The sequence below is a fragment of the Oncorhynchus gorbuscha genome, unplaced genomic scaffold (assembly GCF_021184085.1).
Source record: "Oncorhynchus gorbuscha isolate QuinsamMale2020 ecotype Even-year unplaced genomic scaffold, OgorEven_v1.0 Un_scaffold_3335, whole genome shotgun sequence".
Lineage (NCBI taxonomy): Eukaryota > Metazoa > Chordata > Actinopteri > Salmoniformes > Salmonidae > Oncorhynchus > Oncorhynchus gorbuscha.
The window spans coordinates 15,503-28,019 of record NW_025747600.1 but is presented as its reverse complement, the minus strand read 5'-3'; the positions used below and the strand labels follow the sequence as shown (position 1 = coordinate 28,019).

Sequence of the window (12,517 nt, the reverse complement as noted above, 5' to 3'; positions counted from 1 at the left end):
CCCAGCCTCTGGTATAACCTGCTAGAGGACCTGAGGGGGACCAAGAGGCAGCCTGTAGTAACTATACCCCAGCCTCTGGTATAACCTGCTAGAGGACCTGAGGGGGACCAAGAGGCAGCCTGTAGTAACTATACCCCAGCCTCTGGTATAACCTGCTAGAGGACCTGAGGGGGACGAAACTGGACATTTTTATTTTTAAACGACACCTTTGTAGCTTTGCATTTCCTTAAGGTGCTTTTTAGTGGTTCGGTCGTTAGAACAGAAGCGTCACTCGTCTCACCATCACTCTTCCTCATCCTGTTGTCCTTGCGGCTCTTCTTGCTCTGATTGGTTGAAGGCTGCTGTTGCCATTCGCCCGCCGCCGGATCACTAGCGTCGTCTACCGCCTCCGACCCCGCCTCTTCCTGGATCGGACTCATGCTCGACGAATCAGACTCAGACCTACAGGAAACAGCAACCAAATCACAGGCTAAACTAACACCCAGGTAGTTTTTCAAATTTAAGGCAGCACTGAAAGTACTGGAGTCACGTGTTCAACTGGACACATCTTTACTTACTGAGTTTTCAGCCAGCCTTCTGACGTCCTACTGTCCACTACTCCTGCATACGTCCGTACACACACCCCTAGAGACAACACAGACCACAGATCAGACCTACACACCCCTACAGACACAGACCACCACACCCCTAGAGACAACACAGACCACAGATCAGATCTACACATCCCTACAGACACAGACCACAGATCAGACCTACACACCCCTACAGACAACACAGACCACCACACCCCTAGAGACAACACAGACCCCAGATCAGACCTACACACCCCTACAGACAACACAGACCACCACACCCCTAGACACAGACCACAGATCAGATCTACACACCCCTACAGACACAGACCAGACCAACACACCCCTACAGACACAGACCACAGATCAGACCTACACACCCCTACAGACACAGACCACCACACCCCTAGAGACAACACAGACCACCACACCCCTAGAGACAACACAGACCACCACACCCCTAGAGACAACACAGACCACCACACCCCTAGAGACAACACAGACCACCACACCCCTAGAGACAACACAGACCACCACACCCCTAGAGACACCACAGACCACAGATCAGACCTACACACCCCTAGAGACACCACAGACCAACACACCCCTAGAGACAGACCACCACACCCCTAGAGACACCACAGACCACCACACCCCTAGAGACACCACACCCCTAGAGACACCACACCCCTAGAGACACCACACCCCTAGAGACACCACAGACCACCACACCCCTAGAGACACCACAGACCACCACACCCCTAGAGACACCACAGACCACCACACCCCTAGAGACACCACAGACCACCACACCCCTAGAGACACCACAGACCACCACACCCCTAGAGACACCACAGACCACCACACCCCTAGAGACACCACAGACCACCACACCCCTAGAGACACCACAGACCACCACACCCCTAGAGACACCACAGACCACCACACCCCTAGAGACAACACAGACCACCACACCCCTAGAGACAACAGACCACCACACCCCTAGAGACAACAGACCACCACACCCCTAGAGACAACAGACCACCACACCCCTAGAGACAACAGACCACCACACCCCTAGAGACACAGACCACCACACCCCTAGAGACACAGACCACCACACCCCTAGAGACAACAGACCACCACACCCCTAGAGACAACAGACCACCACACCCCTAGAGACAACAGACCCACACACCCCTAGAGACAACAGACCACCACACCCCTAGAGACAACAGACCACCACACCCCTAGAGACAACAGACCCACACACCCCTAGAGACAACAGACCCACACACCCCTAGAGACAACAGACCCACACACCCCTAGAGACACAGACCCACACACCCCTAGAGACACAGACCCACACACCCCTAGAGACAACAGACCCACACACCCCTAGAGACACAGACCAACACACCCCTAGAGACAACACAGACCACAGATCAGACCTACACACCCCTAGAGACACCACAGACCCACACACCCCTAGAGACAGACCCCCACACCCCTAGAGACAGACCCCCACACCCCTAGAGACACCAGACCAACACACCCCTAGAGACCACAGACCAACACACCCCTAGAGACAACAGACCAACACACCCCTAGAGACAGACCCCCACACCCCTAGAGACAGACCAACACACCCCTAGAGACAGACCAACACACCCCTAGAGACAGACCAACACACCCCTAGAGACAGACCAACACACCCCTAGAGACACCACAGACCACCACACCCCTAGAGACAGACTACCACACCCCTAGAGACAGACCACCACACCCCTAGAGACAGACCACCACACCCCTAGAGACAGACCACCACACCCCTAGAGACAGACCACCACACCCCTAGAGACAGACCACCACACCCCTAGAGACAGACCACCACACCCCTAGAGACAGACCACCACACCCCTAGAGACAGACCACCACACCCCTAGAGACAGACCACCACACCCCTAGAGACACCACAGACCACCACACCCCTAGAGACAGACTACCACACCCCTAGAGACAGACTACCACACCCCTAGAGACAGACCACCACACCCCTAGAGACAGACCACCACACCCCTAGAGACAGACCACCACACCCCTAGAGACACCACAGACCCCCACACCCCTAGAGACAGACCCCCACACCCCTAGAGACAGACCCCACACCCCTAGAGACAGACCCCCACACCCCTAGAGACAGAACCCCACACCCCTAGAGACAGACCCCCACACCCCTAGAGACAGACCCCACACCCCTAGAGACAGACCCCCACACCCCTAGAGACAGACCCCCACACCCCTAGAGACAGACCCCCACACCCCTAGAGACAGACCCCCACACCCCTAGAGACAGACCCCCACACCCCTAGAGACAGACCCCCACACCCCTAGAGACAGACCCCCACACCCCTAGAGACACCACAGACCACCACACCCCCTAGAGACACCACAGACCCCCACACCCCTAGAGACACCACAGACCCCCACACCCCTAGAGACACCACAGACCCCCACACCCCTAGAGACAGACCCCCACACCCCTAGAGACAGACCCCCACACCCCTAGAGACAGACCCCCACACCCCTAGAGACAGACCCCCACACCCCTAGAGACAGACCCCCACACCCCTAGAGACAGACCCCCACACCCCTAGAGACAGACCCCACACCCCTAGAGACAGACCCCCACACCCCTAGAGACAGACCCCCACACCCCTAGAGACAGACCCCCACACCCCTAGAGACAGACCCCACACCCCTAGAGACAGACCACCACACCCCTAGAGACACCACAGACCACCACACCCCTAGAGACAGACCACCACACCCCTAGAGACAGACCACCACACCCCTAGAGACAACAGACCACCACACCCCTAGAGACAACAGAGCACCACACCCCTAGAGACAACAGAGCACCACACCCCTAGAGACAACAGAGCACCACACCCCTAGAGACAACAGAGCACCACACCCCTAGAGACAACACAGAGCACCACACCCCTAGAGACAACACAGAGCACCACACCCCTAGAGACAACACAGAGCACCACACCCCTAGAGACAACACAGACCACCACACCCCTAGAGACAACACAGACCACCACACCCCTAGAGACAACACAGAGCACCACACCCCTAGAGACAACACAGAGCACCACACCCCTAGAGACACCACAGACCACCACACCCCTAGAGACACCACAGACCACCACACCCCTAGAGACACCACAGACCACCACACCCCTAGAGACAGACCCCCACACCCCTAGAGACAACACAGAGCACCACACCCCCAGAGACAACACAGAGCACCACACCCCCAGAGACACCACAGACCACCACACCCCTAGAGACAGACCCCCACACCCCTAGAGACACCACAGACCTAGAGACAGACCCCCACACGCCTAGAGACACAGACCACCACACCCCTAGAGACACAGACCACCACACCCCTAGAGACAGACCACCACACCCCTAGAGACAGACCACCACACCCCTAGAGACACAGACCACCACACCCCTAGAGACACAGACCACCACACCCCTAGAGACACAGACCACCACACCCCTAGAGACACAGACCACCACACCCCTAGAGACACAGACCACCACACCCCTAGAGACACAGACCACCACACCCCTAGAGACACAGACCACCACACCCCTAGAGACGACAGACCACCACACCCCTAGAGACGACAGACCACCACACCCCTAGAGACGACAGACCACCACACCCCTAGAGACGACAGACCACCACACCCCTAGAGACACAGACCACCACACCCCTAGAGACACAGACCACCACACCCCTAGAGACACAGACCACCACACCCCTAGAGACACAGACCACCACACCCCTAGACAGACCACCACACCCCTAGACAGACCACCACACCCCTAGACAGACCACCACACCCCTAGACAGACCACCACACCCCTAGAGACACCACAGACCAACACACCCCTAGAGACACCACAGACCAACACACCCCTAGAGACCCACACACCCCTAGAGACCCACACACCCCTAGAGACCCACACACCCCTAGAGACCCACACACCCCTAGAGACCCACACACCCCTAGAGACACCACAGACCCCTAGAGACACCACAGACCACCACACCCCTAGAGACACCACAGACCACCACACCCCTAGAGACACCACAGACCACCACACCCCTAGAGACACCACAGACCACCACACCCCTAGAGACACCACAGACCACCACACCCCTAGAGACACCACAGACCACCACACCCCTAGAGACACCACAGACCACCACACCCCTAGAGACACCACAGACCACCACACCCCTAGAGACACCACAGACCACCACACCCCTAGAGACACCACAGACCACCACACCCCTAGAGACACCACAGACCACCACACCCCTAGAGACACCACAGACCACCACACCCCTAGAGACACCACAGACCACCACACCCCTAGAGACACCACAGACCACCACACCCCTAGAGACACCACAGACCACCACACCCCTAGAGACACCACAGACCACCACACCCCTAGAGACACCACAGACCACCACACCCCTAGAGACACCACAGACCACCACACCCCTAGAGACACCACAGACCACCACACCCCTAGAGACACCACAGACCACCACACCCCTAGAGACACCACAGACCACCACACCCCTAGAGACACCACAGACCACCACACCCCTAGAGACAACACAGACCACCACACCCCTAGAGACAACACAGACCACCACACCCCTAGAGACAACACAGACCACCACACCCCTAGAGACAACACAGACCACCACACCCCTAGAGACAACACAGACCACCACACCCCTAGAGACAACACAGACCACCACACCCCTAGAGACAACACAGACCACCACACCCCTAGAGACAACACAGACCACCACACCCCTAGAGACAACACAGACCACCACACCCCTAGAGACAACACAGACCACCACACCCCTAGAGACAACACAGACCACCACACCCCTAGAGACAACACAGACCACCACACCCCTAGAGACAACACAGACCACCACACCCCTAGAGACAACACAGACCACCACACCCCTAGAGACAACACAGACCACCACACCCCTAGAGACAACACAGACCACACCCCTAGAGACACAGACCACACCCCTAGAGACACAGACCACACCAGATCAGATGTTTCTTTATCAGTGTTTGTATTTAAACATTTAGTTCCTGATTTGTACTCTGGTGGATATATACACTTAGTTACTGTCTGTCTTCTAGCAGGGGAGTGTGTGTGTGTCCTTACTGTCTGTCTTCTAGCAGGAGAGTATGTGTGTCCTTACTGTCTGTCTTCTAGCAGGAGAGTATGTGTGTCCTTACTGTCTGTCTTCTAGCAGGGGAGTGTGTGTCCTTACTGTCTGTCTTCTAGCAGGAGAGTGTGTGTGTGTCCTTACTGTCTGTCTTCTAGCAGGAGAGTGTGTGTGTGTCCTTACTGTCTGTCTTCTAGCAGGAGAGTGTGTGTGTGTCCTTACTGTCTGTCTTCTAGCAGGAGAGTGTGTGTGTGTCCTTACTGTCTGTCTTCTAGCAGGAGAGTGTGTGTGTGTCCTTACTGTCTGTCTTCTAGCAGGAGAGTGTGTGTGTGTCCTTACTGTCTGTCTTCTAGCAGGAGAGTGTGTGTGTGTCCTTACTGTCTGTCTTCTAGCAGGAGAGTATGTGTGTGTCCTTACTGTCTGTCTTCTAGCAGGAGAGTATGTGTGTCCTTACTGTCTGTCTTCTAGCAGGAGAGTATGTGTGTCCTTACTGTCTGTCTTCTAGCAGGAGAGTATGTGTGTCCTTACTGTCTGTCTTCTAGCAGGAGAGTATGTGTGTCCTTACTGTCTGTCTTCTAGCAGGAGAGTATGTGTGTCCTTACTGTCTGTCTTCTAGCAGGAGAGTATGTGTGTCCTTACTGTCTGTCTTCTAGCAGGAGAGTATGTGTGTCCTTACTGTCTGTCTTCTAGCAGGAGAGTATGTGTGTCCTTACTGTCTGTCTTCTAGCAGGAGAGTATGTGTGTCCTTACTGTCTGTCTTCTAGCAGGAGAGTATGTGTGTCCTTACTGTCTGTCTTCTAGCAGGAGAGTATGTGTGTCCTTACTGTCTGTCTTCTAGCAGGGAAGTGTGTGTGTGTCCTTACTGTCTGTCTTCTAGCAGGGGAGTGTGTGTGTGTCCTTACTGTCTGTCTTCTAGCAGGGGAGTGTGTGTGTGTCCTTACTGTCTGTCTTCTAGCAGGGGAGTGTGTGTGTGTCCTTACTGTCTGTCTTCTAGCAGGAGAGTATGTGTGTCCTTACTGTCTGTCTTCTAGCAGGAGAGTATGTGTGTCCTTACTGTCTGTCTTCTAGCAGGAGAGTATGTGTGTCCTTACTGTCTGTCTTCTAGCAGGGGAGTGTGTGTGTGTGTCCTTACTGTCTGTCTTCTAGCAGGGGAGTGTGTGTGTGTCCTTACTGTCTGTCTTCTAGCAGGGGAGTGTGTGTGTGTGTCCTTACCATCGGTCCTGATCTTCTTGCTGCCCGTGTCGGAGTGTGTGTGTGCGTGTGTGTGTGTCCTTACCATCGGTCCTGATCTTCTTGCTGCCCGTGTCGGAGTGTGTGTTAGAGTGTGTGTAACCACTCCATCCGTCAGCGTGTCTCTGAGCCTCTCCCTCTGTAGGCTGCTCCTCCTGGATCGGACTGACGCAGCGTTTCCCCAACGACGGCCTGATGCCCACAACACACGGACCGGCCGTTAAAACATCAACCTGCCTTAGAGACTCCACCTTGTAGAACATCCTTCACTTCGTTTAATAAGAGAACAGGGACATTTTAATGGACAACACACCTTTCAACAACCCTCTTCCATTAAAAAGTCCATCGAATGAAGGTGTGTGTGTGTGTGTGTGTGTGTGTGTGTGTGTGTGTGTGTGTGTGTGTGTGTGTGTGTGTGTGTGTGTGTGTGTGTGTGTGTGTGTGTGTGTGTGTGTGTGTGTGTGTGTGTGTGTACCTGTTGTGACCGTAGCTGTAGCCAGTAGGACCAGCACCAACTGTAGAGGGGGAGGTGTAGTGCGGTTTAACCCAGCCGTCCTCGTCCCAGGACGAGGTAGAATGGCCCTGGCTCTCCCTGACCTGCTGCCTGCCCTGGACATACTCTACATACGTCTGGATACGGTAGCTCTCCGCATAGCGACTGGTGTTCATCGCTGGACACAGAGGGGGAACGGGAGTCGGGGTCAGAATAAAGATGTAGAACATTTGAGGTGCTGCTGGCCCAGTACTCCCATCAGAGGAGGGAACGGGAGTCTGGGTCAGAATTAATATAAACTGTGACTCATTTACATGTTCAGTTGTTTTCTAGGGAACGGGAGTCGGGTCAGAATAAAGATGTAGAACATTTGAGGTGCTGCTGGCCCAGTACTCCCATCAGAGGGGGAACGGGAGTCTGGGTCAGAATAAAGATGTAGAACATTTAAGGTGCTGCTGGCCCGGTACTCCCATCATGTGAGCTCCGGCCAAAGTCCAGTACTGGTCTCTGGGTCAAACGTAGCGCACTATATAGGGAACAGGGCTGGTCTCTGGGTCAAACGTAGCGCACTATATATAGGGAATAGGGCTGGTCTCTGGGTCAAACGTAGCGCACTATATATAGGGAATAGGGCTGGTCTCTGGGTCAAACGTAGCGCACTATATAGAGGGAATAGGGCTGGTTTCTGGGTCAAACGTAGCGCACTATATAGGGAACAGGGCTGGTCTCTGGGTCAAACGTAGCGCACTATATATAGGGAACAGGGCTGGTCTCTGGGTGAAACGTAGCGCACTATATAGGGAACATGGCCGGTCTCTGGGTCAAACGTAGTGCACTATATAGGGAACAGGGCTGGTCTCTGGGTCAAACGTAGCGCACTATATAGGGAACAGGGCTGGTCTCTGGGTCAAACGTAGCGCACTATATAGGGAACAGGGCCGGTCTCTGGGTCAAACATAGTGCACTATATAGGGAACAGGGCTGGTCTCTGGGTCAAACGTAGCGCACTATATAGGGAACAGGGCCGGTCTCTGGGTCAAATGTAGCGCAGGGAAGAGGCTTATGGATAGGCCAGTACTCACCGATCTGAACCTGGTCAGTCTGACTCAGAGATACAAATGCTGACGTGTCATCAATCCACGACACCTGGATGTTACCTAGGAGACATGCGGGAAGACATGGGAATTAAAAAGGTTTCCTGGTGGCCTGGCCCGGGCGGCAGTGACCTGGCCCAGGCGGTAGTGATACAGATCATCATTATGTGGTGGGTCTTACCAAAGGCACTGAACAGCTGGTAGAGGTCACTGGTCTTCCACTCCTTAGGGAAGGTGACATACAGAACATGATCCCTCTTGGGCTGGACTGCAGAGGAGAAGGGAAGAACAGAGGAGAGGGGAAGGACAGAGGAGAGGGGAAGGACAGAGGAGAGGGGAAGGACAGAGGAGAGGAGAGGGACAGAGGAGAGGAGAGGGACAGAGGAGAGGGGAAGGACAGAGGAGAGGGACAGAGGGGAAGGACAGAGGAGAAGGACAGAGGAGAAGGACAGAGGGGAAGGACAGAGGGGAAGGACAGAGGGGAAGGACAGAGGGGAAGGACAGAGGGGAAGGACAGAGGGGAAGGACAGAGGGGAAGGCCAGAGGGGAAGGCCAGAGGGGAAGGCCAGAGGGAAGGCCAGAGGGGAAGGCCAGAGGGGAAGGCCAGAGGGGAAGGCCAGAGGGGAAGGCCAGAGGGGGAAGGCCAGAGGGGAAGGACAGAGGGGAAGGACAGAGGGGAAGGACAGAGGGGAAGGACAGAGGGGAAGGACAGAGGGGAAGGACAGAGGGGAAGGACAGAGGGGAAGGACAGAGGGGAAGGACAGAGGGGAAGGACAGAGGGGGAAGGGAAGGACAGAGGGGGGAAGGGGGGGATAAAGAGGGGGAAAGAGGGGAACAAGGAACGTTCTCAGTCACCACTGACCAATGGTTTATGTACATCATTGCCACGGCCCATTTCTATATGCCATTTTTAATAGATCCTCTCCATTTTCTTTTCACTGCCGACTATATGCAGACGAGGTAGTGTCTAATGCTGCTGTGCTGTAGGACATGGTGATGTACAGTATATAGTATCCCATTGAACTACTAATACTACTGTGTTGTACAGTATATAGTATCCCATTGAACTACTACTAATACTACTGTGTTGTACAGTATCCCATTTAACTACTAATACTACTGCGTTGTACAGTATATAGTATCCCATTGAACTACTACTAATACTACTGTGTTGTACAGTATATAGTATCCCATTGAACTACTACTAATACTACTGTGTTGTACAGTATATAGTATCCCATTTAACTACTAATACTACTGTGTTGTACAGTATCCCATTTAACTACTAATACTACTGTGTTGTACAGTATATAGTATCCCATTGAACTACTACTAATACTACTGTGTTGTACAGTATCCCATTTAACTACTAATACTACTGTGTTGTACAGTATATAGTATCCCATTGAACTACTACTAATACTACTGTGTTGTACAGTATATAGTATCCCATTGAACTACTACTAATACTACTGTGTTGTACAGTATATAGTATCCCATTGAACTACTACTAATACTACTGTGTTGTACAGTATATAGTATCCCATTGAACTACTACTAATACTACTGTGTTGTACAGTATATAGTATCCCATTTAACTACTAATACTACTGTGTTGTACAGTATATAGTATCCCATTGAACTACTACTAATACTACTGTGTTGTACAGTATATAGTATCCCATGTAACTACTAATACTACTGTGTTGTACAGTATATAGTATCCCATTGAACTACTACTAATACTACTGTGTTGTACAGTATATAGTATCCCATTGACCTACTACTAATACTACTGTGTTGTACAGTATATAGTATCCCATTGAACTACTACTAATACTACTGTGTTGTACAGTATATAGTATCCCATTGAACTACTACTAATACTACTGTGTTGTACAGTATATAGTATCCCATTGAACTACTACTAATACTACTGTGTTGTACAGTATATAGTATCCCATTGAACTACTCACGGTCTGGTCCGCTGATGTTGAGGTAGGGAATATCTATGATCCTCATCAGGAACAGTCTGGCGAAAACACGAGACGTCAACGTAGCATTATAACGCCTCATACAGCTGACAGATGTGTTATAACTACACTAAGACATGCTGAGGTAAGGGATATATACACGGGTCCCCTGTAGGAGAGGGAAAGAAACTGAAGGGGAGAGAACCGAGATCTTACTTGTTGACGAAGGGTTGGATGAGTTTCGATTGGGATGGGATGTGGGCTCTGGGGGGAGTCAGGAAAGTACCTGAGAAGGAAAGAGAAAGTTTTGAAAGATTGAGAAACAGCCACGATGACCATACGCATATCACAGCAGCTACTGCTATAGTCTACACGGCATCATAGAGAGATTCAAAGCTGTCCATGGAACTGTTCCCCCTGTAGTGTTACCATGGAGATGGCCTTTTCTCAACTGTTCACAGTAGTGTTACCATGGAGATGGCCTTTTCTCAACTGCTCCCAGTAGTGTTACCATGGAGATGGCCTTTTCTCAACTGCTCCCAGTAGTGTTACCATGGAGATGGCCTTGTCTCAACTGCTCCCAGTAGTGTTACCATGGAGATGGCCTTGTCTCAACTGTTCCCAGTAGTGTCACCATGGAGATGGCCTTGTCTCAACTGTTCCCAGTAGTGTCACCATGGAGATGGCCTTTTCTCAACTGTTCCCAGTAGTGTCACCATGGAGATGGCCTTGTCTCAACTGTTCCCAGTAGTGTCATCATGGAGATGGCCTTGTCTCAACTGTTCCCAGTAGTGTCACCATGGAGATGGCCTTGTCTCAACTGTTCCCAGTAGTGTCACCATGGAGATGGCCTTGTCTCAACTGTTCCCAGTAGTGTCACCATGGAGATGGCCTTGTCTCAACTGTTCCCAGTAGTGTCACCATGGAGATGGCCTTGTCTCAACTGTTCCCAGTAGTGTCACCATGGAGATGGCCTTTTCTCAACTCCCGCCTCCTCTCCTGCCTCCTTTTGAAAAAAGGTCAGAGGTAAAAATCGAGGAGAGGCAGCGATGAGGGAACGTGGATGGAAATGAGTCCTCCAGTAGCACCACATGAGGAGAGGCAGCGATGAGGGAACGTGGATGGAAATGAGTCCTCCAGTAGCACCACATGAGGAGAGACAGCGATGAGGGAACGTGGATGGAAATGAGTCCTCCAGTAGCACCACATGAGGAGAGGCAGCGATGAGAGAACGTGGATGGAAATGAGTCCTCCAGTAGCACCACATGAGGAGAGGCAGCGATGAGGGAACGTGGATGGAAATGACTCCTCCAGTAGCACCACATGAGAGGTAGCGATGAGGGAACGTGGATGGAAATGAGTCCTCCAGTAGACTGACGTTTACAAGGGGTGGATCTCAAAAGAAAAATGTATATTTGTGATGAAAACAAATTAGGTTGAGCAAAACTTTTTATAGATAAAAACAATAAGTAGCATGTTGTTTTTAAGTGAGTACATGCTCGTCTCCTCCGACAACACCCGACTCAACAAGCTGTGGAGGCAGATCAACTCCTCCATGAAGGACTTTAGGGTAGGATACACTTCACTATCCTCAATGAAAAGGTGGCTGTCGAGGAGGGGAGGACTTCCGTTCCCTACGAACCAACTGACATCTTTGACCACAGGAGGAGAGAAACAAGGAGAGCAGACTTTTGCCCAAATGAGAAAAGGCCATTGAAGCACAAGCCAGTGGCGTCGGGTTAGAGCCACGGGGCGCAGGGTCAGAGCCACGGGGCGCAGGGTCAGAGCCACGGGGCGCAGGGTCAGAGCCACGGGGCGCAGGGTCAGAGCCACGGGGCGCAGGGTCAGAGCCA

At 52.5% G+C, this 12,517-nt stretch overlaps 1 protein-coding gene across 1 annotated transcript in view; it reads right to left on the bottom strand.

Moving 5' to 3' along the window:
* Positions 1–12,517, bottom strand: part of LOC124027532 (poly(A)-specific ribonuclease PARN-like) — a 32,101-nt gene that overhangs the window by 4,855 nt on the left and 14,729 nt on the right. Inside the window, exons 8-15 of the mRNA XM_046339942.1 lie at positions 10,881–10,950; positions 10,668–10,723; positions 8,873–8,959; positions 8,680–8,754; positions 7,580–7,775; positions 7,151–7,296; positions 558–624; positions 281–441 (exon numbers count right to left, since the gene is read on the bottom strand). Coding sequence (XP_046195898.1) covers positions 281–441; positions 558–624; positions 7,151–7,296; positions 7,580–7,775; positions 8,680–8,754; positions 8,873–8,959; positions 10,668–10,723; positions 10,881–10,950 — 858 coding nt within the window. The remainder of the gene's footprint in view (positions 1–280; positions 442–557; positions 625–7,150; positions 7,297–7,579; positions 7,776–8,679; positions 8,755–8,872; positions 8,960–10,667; positions 10,724–10,880; positions 10,951–12,517) is intronic.